This window comes from Camelina sativa, chromosome 13 (genome assembly GCF_000633955.1).
Source record: "Camelina sativa cultivar DH55 chromosome 13, Cs, whole genome shotgun sequence".
Lineage (NCBI taxonomy): Eukaryota > Viridiplantae > Streptophyta > Magnoliopsida > Brassicales > Brassicaceae > Camelina > Camelina sativa.
The window spans coordinates 12970475-12982307 of record NC_025697.1 but is presented as its reverse complement, the minus strand read 5'-3'; the positions used below and the strand labels follow the sequence as shown (position 1 = coordinate 12982307).

Genomic DNA, 11833 nt, shown 5'->3' with positions numbered 1-11833 from the left:
ATATTTTAACAAATATATCTAAAAACTTCCTGATATTTGATTTATTTCAAATATTTTGGTATTTTTGTCTAAATATATATGATTTTTTAGTTTACTTTTTATTACCTTATATAAATTAACACGTAATACAATGGTAAAACTTCAACGTGGCGCAGTGGCCATGTTGCACTCCAGTTTGTAGAGGTCTCAGGTTCGATTCTTGGCTAAAACATAATTTTAGTACGTGTTCGGTTTGATTCGGATAACCGAATGGATATCGGTTTGGTTCGGTTAATAACCGATATCCATGGATAATTAAAACACTATCCAATCGGTTATTGTCCACTATCCATACCCGAACCGGAACCAAAATTTCGATTCGATTTCGGTTCGGTCCATTCGGTTCGGTTTATTTGCCCAGGACTACTCTGAAGTATATTAGGTCCATGAAGAAAATATATTTTATATTATAAACGGAAAACTACTGAAGTTATTATCCATCATTTGATCATATCTCTTCAAATAAAGCTATGTCTTTTCTGGATATATAGATTGTTATATATGGTAGGTTTTGCCTCCTTCCAAATCTAACAAAAGACTATGTCTTTTCCAGAAAGATCGTAAAAAATGGCAGGCTATGCCTCCTATATGATCAAATATAAAGGTTATCTCATTTTCTGGATTGATCGTTATAAGTGATAGGCTTTACCTCCTTTGTGATCAAATATATAGCTATGTTATATCTGAATTGATCGTTTGATATATGGTAGGCTATGCCTCCTTCACGATCAAATAAAAGCTATGTCTTTTCTGGATAGATAGATTGTTATATATGGTAGGATTTGCCTCTTTTACGATCATATATAAAGCTATATAATATTTGGATTGATCATTTGATATGGTAGGCGTCGCCCATCTTTTACAACCTAACAAAAGTCTATGTCCTTTCCCGAAAGATTGGCTTTGATTTATATACGATCAAATATAAGGCTATGTCATTTCCGGATTGATCGTTATATATGATAGGCTCTGCCTACTCTACGATCAAAGAAATATTATTTCTATTAAATTCTTATATATAAAGCTATAACTCTTATTTTATTTTCTGAATTTATAGTTTATTTATTCGTAAAGAATAATTATATGTGTTATATAAGATTTAAAGACAATAAAATGTCTTTATGATCAAAAAATATATTTCTCTTATGAGAATATATAAAGCACGTGTACATATATTTTATACAGTGCAAAAGTAATTGGAAGGCCTAGATCAGCTAGTCTCTCGACTTTCAAAGACATCATATTCATAATTATCGATGTCTACTATTCTCCGAAGTCTCAAACAAAACTCATGGAGTTTCAAAGACATTTTGTCTTTATAAAATTATTATGTTGAGACTATAAATAAATATGGTATCGCATGATCGGGCATATTGGAGACACGCATGTATATGATTATATCATGCAATAACATAGATGGCAAAATAATAGTAAATATGAAATTCTCTTATGCTTCAAGTATAGCATTACCGGTCAAGCCATCCCGGTCAATCAATGATATAAAAATTATTGAAAATTTGTTCAGAGGAACAAAGTTCTTTCAAAAGTATTGCATGTCTCAGTTCACATTTCATGAAGTTGTAAGCACTATACTTCATTCATATTTCAGGTAACATCTAATTTATGTTGAATTTATTTAAGTTTATTTAAATTCATTTAAATTTATATTTATTGTTTATGGAGCCGATGGTTATATACCTCCTCCTTAATTTTATAGTAGGCTATGCCTCCAGAATCATATAGTATTAGGCCATTCACCATCCTTTTGGATTAACAAGCTCATTGTATATATATGATGATTTGATTTCTTTAATAAATCCCCAAATTAAACCCCAAGTATAACCGATCTAAAAATAAGATTCGGTCAAAGGTGAATGGACATAAAAGTCATCATCTTGAGAGGGGGTAATACTAACCTCACATCTTATAAGGATCTAAGATAATAGACATAACCGAAATCGGTATGTTGTTGATCCTAAAGTGGGATTCAGTACGAGATGAATGAACTCCAAACTCCAAGAGTTATCATCTCGAGGGGGAGAATTAAAGGAATCCCACATCGATAATAAGTCGATAAACTTTGGTGAATTTGACACCCAGAGCGATATAACTTTGGTGAAGTCATATCCTATAGTTTATCACATATATATGTCGCATGTGATAAAGTGGAGCATCCATGATGTTCACTCTTGAAATGAGATATGATGAATCGTTCATAGTGCAACTCCAAGAGATTGCAAAACGATTCATGGTGATTTATTCTCCATGTTTTTAAATGAAACATGCAGTTTTGTATGTAATAAATATTATATATGAGGCCAACAGTTTGAAAGAAATATTTCTGCCATGTTATATATTCATGGTTGAAGATCAAATATTTCTCATTTTGAATCTTATGGGTGTGTGATACATATTTTAAATGCTCATCCACACCACATAAAATATACCATCCACAGAGGATGAAATATATAGATGCGGGAGATGAGTCTCCGCTCTATTAATATAAAGCCATCTTATGAGAGATGTGCTTATTGCAAGATTTGCATATCATCATGTTGGATGATAAAATTCTCCATTATTATGGAAGAATCATCAAATAGTTTTGGATCTTTTTTAAACAAATGGATATGAACTTAAAAGTTCAAAAGTTCAAAAGTTCAACAGATCACTATTCAAAATATATATTGCAAATCAAATGCAAAAAAGCTGATGGATGAGATTTCATATAATTATTGATCCTCACATAAATAAATATGAACTTGTGGTTCTAAGAAATCTCACATCCAGCTAAAAATGCTCCAATAAAAATATGTCTCTGACGGATGACATACTAAGTCTATGACACATAAGAAACGTGATAGACTACTTTGGTTCATAAGATAAATAAAATCCTCGAAAATAAAAAGGAGCAAATTAAAAAGAGGATTATACTCTCAAACGAGGAGAAAATGAACTCCTAAAGAGGAGTAGATAGACTCTTTAAGAAGAGCTAATAGACTCCCAGAGAGGAGCACATAGACTCCTCAAGAGGAGCCAGATACTACTAAAGAGGAGCAAGATACACCTCAAGAGGAGTAGAGAAACCGATTGATATGGTTAATAACGAAATCAGGTACCTGAATAAAATCGTTTATATAATGATTAAAGAGATCTCGATTAAACATGTCATTACGGAAAATTTGGAACCAAAGACATAATGTCGACAATAAAAATATTATATCGCGCAATGTGATTAATGAGGATCATAAATCTCCCCTTTGTGAGCGTATATATATATATATATATATATATATATATATATATATATATATATATATATATTGCCAATAAAAGAGGTAATCAAGTCTATATTAAACTCGTATGAAAGACGAGTAATTTTTGGACTAGTGGTCCAAGCATCAAAAGGGTATAATTATATATAACAAAACGGTGTGTCGTGCCATGTTTTGTTAGAGTACCCTATATCAATCAAAATTGATGTTATATAATGACTTGAAATACATCTCATGGGATGATTGAAAAGCTTATCCCGAAAGATATATGATATCATAATTATGTTCTCGAGAACTCATTGATGATCATCAAAACCCTTAAAAGGTTATTTGGAATAAAAGATCTTGAAAAGACAAAAATGTCTCCAGATATTCCAAACTAAACATCTATCGAAATAGATGTTATACTAATCACTTCTAAAGGAAGTCATATATATATATATATATGTAGTCATATAAGATCATATATAAATGTTGACGAGCATTTATATATTTTATGAGTATTGTGCATAGCATTTTCTACTAATCTCTTTGCAGCATATAACTCATTCTCTGTGAGTAAATTTTGAGATGAGTTAAAACGTATCTTCTACTGCAAAGGTATGATTAACTTGGGCTTTGGAACCCCCGAGTATGGTTTAGTTGGTTTTGCAGATGGAAGACTTATATCGGATCAGTATAAAGATATATCGCAAAACAACGACTTTGCGACGTTTCAGTGATAGACTTTTTAGTTGTCGCTTATTCAATTCATGCCAAAATAGTTGTGCTTCATATGACATATCGAGAATCCCTAATGGCTCAGATGATGCTTGAACGTCAACCAATAGTTATCTGCCTACGATTGGAGCCTCCTAACATGTTGAAGAAGAACTTCGAACTGAAGAGTCGATCAGCATCAACTAGTTAATGCTTGTTTGGACCCATTAACAAGAAGCAACCGAAAGGCAACAACTCTGTTTGAAGACTCTGTTGCATATGTCGCCCAAATCAAAGGAAGATACACCAAGAACGACAAGACAAGATATATTCCTCTCTTACGGTCAAGAATTTGAGAAGAATAAGGAAGTTGATAGCCAGTACATCAGCTCAAGTAACAATGTAGCAGATGTACTTATAAAGGTGCTTCCAGCTACTTCATTCAAAATGCACCTTCAGAGATCAAAATTCATCTTTTGAAGATGATACTTCCAGGGGGAGAATATGATGATTTGCGTGGTTGCACTCTTTTTTCCTTATCATGGTTTTTATCCCACTGGGTTTTTCTATGACAAGGTTTTTAACGAGCCAGCAAATAACACGTAAAATATCGAAAAAGAATGTCGATGGTGAAGATCTATCTTTCTTCAAAATCTTTGTCATATATCGACTAGATTAGAAGAATGAAGAGAATGATCGACATGGATCATCTACAAAATCTATGAGGAGAAAAAGACTCGTCTATTCCAGGGAGAGATTGTGTCACTGTATTCTTTTTCCTTTATCATGGTTTTTATTCTATATGACTTTTCTATGATAAAAATTTTAATGAGACAGTACACAATACGTAGATGGTAGTGGATATTCAACGGATAACTACTGAAGTGATTATCCATCATTTGATCCTATCTCTTCTTATATTTTATTAATTACTTAGCATAAAAGTAACTTGATGATCAAGTCTTTGATAGAGTATATATATGTTGTACGAAAGAGAGTGAAGTAATAACGTCATTGTTGTATCTCTCTGCCTCCACTCTCGTTCTCTTTCTCCCTTTATTATAATATATACTATCATACATATGTATATACATATATATATAACATAATATTTTTATATATTTACGTTATATTTTATAATATTTTATTTGTTCTGTTGATTTACCATTTAAACACAGTATATATGACTGGTAGCTAACTGGAACACAAGATTAGCTAGCTAGAAAGTTCTCTTTTATCATTAAATAGCTAAAGATCAATTCCCGGAGCTTGAATAAAACCACTTCAATAATTCTTAGAATCTGAACATTTATATCAGATAGCTTGTTTTACACTCACCTACCGTTACGATTCAGCTTATCATACACGTCGACAAACTTTAGCGTGTGACGACTAATTTGTATGTGGTACGGTCGATCGATCGACCCCTAAATATTACTTTATACAAATGATCATATAACCAAGATTTTTAAGTTCTCTTTCCAAAGAGTACATAACTAAAACCATCAAAATACTAGAATATATTTACATAAGGCTAGTAATCGTTTAGTCGGTTTAGTTAGCCATTCAGCAAAGAAGTACAGACTTACAACTTTGAGAACTCCTGTTCATTTTTTAATAATTGGGATCATATCATCCTTTAGTTTATAATTGTAGGATTAGTGGCAATTTAAAATGCATGTATGCATATAGAAACATGGGGTCAAGGAACACACAACTCGTTCGTTGGTGCTACTTGAATTAGTATATTGGTTCATTTCCAAATCTGTAACTAACTTTGTCTTATATCACCAGTTTTTTTTTGTTATTTATTTCGATAGAATTTGTCTTTAATCTCGATGTGTATGTTAGACTAGTTCCAAAATACGAAAAAGTTTATACTAAAATAAATATCGAATAAGTTGTCACATTTGGAATCATTCCCAATGCCAACCACTGCCTAGAACCAACGTATTAGAGTTTTGATTTCACATGTGTGAAAAAAACTGTTTATCTTGAACTATCTGATTTTGGGTTCTTACTTCTCAGTCTAAACTGTTTATCCTATTAAACAGTTTTATATAACCTAAAATCTTCTCAGTCTAAACTTATTTTATATAGCCTAAACTTGTCACTACAGTCTAAACTGTTTATCCTATTTGACGTTGAATGTCTAACGGTTTACACCAGAATCAAAACCTTAATGATTATTAAAAGGAAATTAGAGAAACTCATTGACTAAAAAACATATTAACAATTCTTGGGGTTAGATCAATACACGATGCAGTAAAGACTTAAGACAAGTTAAGACTTTGCGGCTTAATTAACAATCTCGAATCCAAATTTTCAACTTAATATTCTTCTGAATTTCTAGATGAACCTCTTATGCGTATGCATATACAAACACATATATTTTATATAAAATAAGTTTTTAAGTACGATAAGATAATGTTTCTGTAGTGACAAGCATGATGATGCACACGATAAGAGATGATTCAACAGTAATATATGTTGAAAACTTTTAAAATAAACCAAAAAACAGTTGACACACCATTTTCAACCTAAAGAAGACAATTCGTTAAAATTATTATAAAAAAAAAAGTCACGATCATGTATATTATCATTACATAAAATATTTAATATTTAATAAGTCGGCATTTAACAAAATAATATATCTCGTTATATTTAGAAGGGACTTTGAGATAGAATTAATATATATCTTTTATTCTAAAGAGAACATTCATTTGCTTTGAAGAAATAGAAGGAAACAATTGATTGCATAATAGATCCTATCAACCTTCTACATAATTCCATTAGTCTGCCTTATTTTTTAAAACTCTCTAACTAAACACAAAACTGTATTGTGTTATACCTATTTCCAAATCCTCAAGTAATATATTACAATTGTTATTTTTTAATTTAAGCTTACTTAAGGTCTTCAACATGTGTTGCAAACACAGAATATAATCTAGTATATTTAAATGAAAAAACAATATTTAGTCAGAAAACACAAAAAAAAATTGTTTTGATAGACTAATGCGGTTTCACCAATACATATTAAATCAATTATGAAACAGTTTCTTTATTTTGGTATGATATATGTGAATTTTCTAATTATGGTTAAAATTTTGTACATGGATTTGCTATATTTCAAAATTTAAATACATAATTTACACATCATGTTTGAGTTTTTTTTTTGGTTTAATTTTTTCTTAAGGTTTAGTATATGCTATGAATTATGTATTTTAGCAACAAAAAAATCATAAATATGAGCATTTTTAAGTGTTCAAAAATAGCAAATCTGGAAAATTTAAGTGCTTTTTTTGTTTTGGAGTTTTGTGATTATTATGTAGACACTCTTTTTAACTAGTTATATAAGGTTTCCACTAATGGATCACTTTCATTTTACTAATATTCGATTACTAACGTGTATCATGTCAGTCAAACCCATGATTTATTTTAATCATAATTTTACACACTCTAATTCTACTTGATTAGATGACATAATAACAAAAGTAGAATCACATTTTCAAAATGTCAAACTTTAAACTTATACCATTCATAAATCATAACGACTATAATACTATCTCTTTCTGTTACTCACTTATATTATGTTTATTAGCAAACATAACAAATTGTAAAACAAAAAAAAATACACATTTCACAATAGTAGAAATACAAACTATTGTAAACTGCTCTTCCAAGCAAGCACAGGGTTTTATCGGATATCTGGACTGGATAAAATCACCCACCACCAACAGAAAACTCAATGTTATATGTAAACTGCTCTTCCAAGCTCTCCTCTACTCAATCTGGACAGAACGTAATGTGAGGCTTCATACCACAACCTTCTCCTCTGTTGAGAGGATTAAGAAGGAGATCCAATTACTACTCAGGCGTCGACTTATTGGACTAGACAACTTGGGAAAGGACTTGGTCGTCCAACCTCCTATACATGACACCTACCTCTACCTTTGGTTTCAGAATTTCCAACCCTCTTGGAGATGCTATGCTTCGTTTGTATTGAGAAAATGTTTCTTCTTTTCTTACGTCATCTATTCTCATGTATTTGAACTCAAACTGTACCGTTCTCTACATATATAAATATACCGGTATCTATTTAAAAAAAAAAAGAAAAGAAATACAAACTAGGAGAAAAAAACATAGCAATCATGATTAACAAAAAAAATATGTACGGGTCTTTTAGGAGCATCAAATCAAAGTTTAGCCCGTGGGTCCTCATTTGCTTTTACTTACTATAGACTCAGTGCAATATTTGTCCCATAATATGGGACCCATATCTCCCTTTACCCCTACGGCCCTACCATACCCCAAAACAATTGTTGCATATAAATAAGGGAGTGATTGAGAAATGCAGACAAATACCCATCAAACTCTGTCTCTCACTTTCCTTCATTAACTCATTCCCCAAAATAATACCATTATATCACATTCCCAAACTTTTCTCTACACCTTATTCCCAAAACAAAAAGAAAAATTATAATGGTTAGTGTGACATTGGTGTTTTTGGTATAAAGCTCTTCTTTATAAAGTAGATCATCAATGATAGCTTCAAAGACTACTACTCCCAAGACTAGCTTAGCGAGTCAAGAGAGCAAGGAGGAGAAAACTAAACCGGTTAGAGATTCCGGTAAGTATCCGGTTTACCGGGGAGTCCGAAAGAGGAACTGGGGGAAATGGGTGTCGGAGATACGCGAGCCGAGGAAAAAATCACGTATATGGCTCGGAACGTTTCCTTCCCCGGAGATGGCGGCGCGTGCACACGACGTAGCTGCTCTTAGCATCAAAGGAGCCTCCGCTATACTCAACTTCCCTGACCTAGCCGGCTCTTTCCCGAGACCTAGCTCGCTCAGCCCTCGTGACATCCAAGCCGCAGCTCTCAAAGCCGCTCAAATGGAGATCATGACGACGACGACGACAACGTCACAGTCTTCATCTTCTTCTTTTTTTACGTTTTCGTCTTCACAGTCTTCTTCTTCGCTTGAGTCTCTCGTGTCTTCCTCTGGGACGGGCTCAGAGGAGCTAGGGGAGATCGTAGAGCTGCCGAGTTTGGGATCGAGTTACGATGGTTCGACTCAGCTAGGTCAAGATTTTATATTCTCTGACTCGACGACAGACTTATGGGTTTATCCACCGCTTTGGTCAGAAGGTGATTATGAGATGGTTCCTTCTGCATTATTATCACAAGATTGGGATCTTCAAGGACTGTACAATAATTATTAAGTCATAATAATCATATTAATATACTAGTAAATGCTGTGTTTAATTACTTTTTAATGAACCCTTTATTTTGTGGGGTGAGTTTAGGGTTATTAGTCTTTGATTTTTTTTCTATTTTTTTTTTCAATCTGTGTGTGTCTGTGTGAGAGAGAGAGCTCCATATATGAATACTTGTACATAATTCTCATAACATGTTTTTTTTTTTTAATCAGTGTGTGTAAATTTGAAAAAATAAATAATATTGGACTAGTAGCCAACGGAAGCCACGTACCCTTTTCTATATTTTGAATTAATGTACATTATTATTGAATCAAAACTTTGATCTTCTGATTAAGCATATATTAATCTGACCAATTGTTTAGTTTTTGCCTTTATTTTTCTTTTCCACTATCAGTTATTGGATTTTGATATTTGTTGCTAATATTATTAAGATATATATCCAACAGCTTGAATAATTTTGCCATTCGAGTATTATTGTATTAATCAAACAATGACTTTTACTCATTACATTTCCTTTTACGACCCAATAGTATTACAAAAGAATCTCTTCTTTCCTGTCTTTCGAGCACTATGATCTAGAAAGTGTAATATATTGTAATACAAGTAGCTCATTTTGATTAGAAAACACGTGTAAACAATACTGTAATGAATGGTTTGAAAATGGAACCCATTGTTTTCTTTGCAAGTCTTACGTCTCTTTTCTTTTCGTTGTTGAAAAAAATGACATAAACCTTTAATGATTATTGTAATTAGAATCCGTCACTATCCTTTAAATTTTCTTGAGTAGACATATATTGAAAGAAGAATCAGTTGATATGACGTATCGATAGTTAGGATTAACGTCATAAACTAATTGCAATATGTTAACAATTAAATGGTGATTCGATACACACATGTCTACTAATATAATCAACAACAACAAAAAAATAAGAGGGCGAGATTTTATTTGGTTTACGTGTACATTAGACTTCTAGAAAACATATATTTTAAAAAAAAATTATAATCAAAATCGTAAACGTTTACGAGTAACTGTTCGTTTGTATGTATATATCTCTCTATATATATAAAAAAAGTCACAGAGCACCAAAAAATCAGGCAAACATTACGCCCAATATCATCAAGCAAACAGTGGTAACTAAAGTGCAGTATAATAAGTTCGAATAGCTCGGAATAAAAATTAGGCAAAACCTTTCGAAGACAGAACCAACTTTTTTGACAAACTTTTTTTATTTCTAGTTTACATTTTTTTTCTTTTCTTTTCTTGCTTGCCATTTCAAGGATGCTCTCAATTATTGTCTTCGTGAAAGATATTGGATAGTGGAGTCCGATATAGTAAGGGAAAGTATATACTATGTGCAAAACCTTAATTTATATGTTGATGTGATGATGTCCCGACAAAACAATGGTAAAGTTTTAGCTTTATCAAAGAAGTTACAAAAAGCTGATATTTTATTGTTGGGAAATTTTGTAATAACGTCCAGGTAATAGATGATTAAAAGATTAACTAACTTGAATAATGCAGAATTTCAAAGCCACCTTTTGTATTATTGATTCTAGGAGGTAAACTATAGATTAGAAGTCGATCCGCGCAAACACACATGTAGTTTTAAAGATTTTAAATGTTAAGATTTGAATATAGTTTTAAAGATTTGAATATAGTTTTAAAGATTTTAAATGTTACGTAGAATATATTGTTATTAGATCAAGATTTTGTTAAACTCTATTAAAGTTTAGTATTATTAGTTTGTGATTTGTAAAAAATCATTTAGAATCTTAACAAATCTCGGTTATTGGATTCAGACTTTTATAAAGTCATTAAAATTTTTGTTATTCAATAAAAACAAAAGAATCTAGGATTGTTAATGAGTTCAATTATTATGTTATTGGTTCATGATTTTAAACACTTTCTTTACAAAATAAAGTCATGAAAAGTATCATAAAAATACATGGATTATTTGGAAGACTTTACAAGATTTTTGAAAACTAATCAACAAAACTTTTTAGCAATCTTTAACAATATTTCACTTATTCACTTTTAATGATTTTGATGAACTCTTTAAAAATCTTCATAAATCTCAAACCAATACCACCTCCTTATATGATTTAGTTACTTTGTTTTGTATAAGAGTTTTCATCTTTGAAAATTTTACAAAAAAACCACTAAAAATTTGATTTTTTTTTTAAAATTTGTGTGAAAGCTTATTAATATATATACAAATTGCCTTTATATGTGTGTAAATCTTTTTATATATTTTATAATTAAATATAAATACCTTTTAAAAACCTTGTACAAACTGTTTGAAAATCTTTTAAAAACTTGTAAACCTTTTAAAAACCTTATTAAACCTTTTTAAATTTTTTAAAAACTTTATAAATATTTGGATAGAATCTCGAGGTAGTAGTTATTATCTAGAAGTACCTTGTGAACCATATAAAACTTTATAACTTTTCATATTCAAAAAGAGGTATTTTTGAAAATAGATAGATGAAAGGGGTATTTAAAAAAAGGAGTACACCAAAAAGAGGTATTTCTAAAAAATTCTCACGAACTAGCGTCGCCAACCTTACCATCATCGACCTCTCTCCCCATTCTATTCAACATC

At 31.1% G+C, this 11833-nt stretch overlaps 1 protein-coding gene across 1 annotated transcript; it reads left to right on the top strand.

Annotated features, from left to right (window-relative positions):
* Positions 8375 to 9487, top strand: LOC104736604 (ethylene-responsive transcription factor TINY-like). The gene has a single exon (XM_010456620.2). The coding sequence runs from the start codon at positions 8553 to 8555 to the stop codon at positions 9231 to 9233; it is 681 nt and encodes a 226-aa protein (XP_010454922.1). The 5' UTR covers positions 8375 to 8552; the 3' UTR covers positions 9234 to 9487.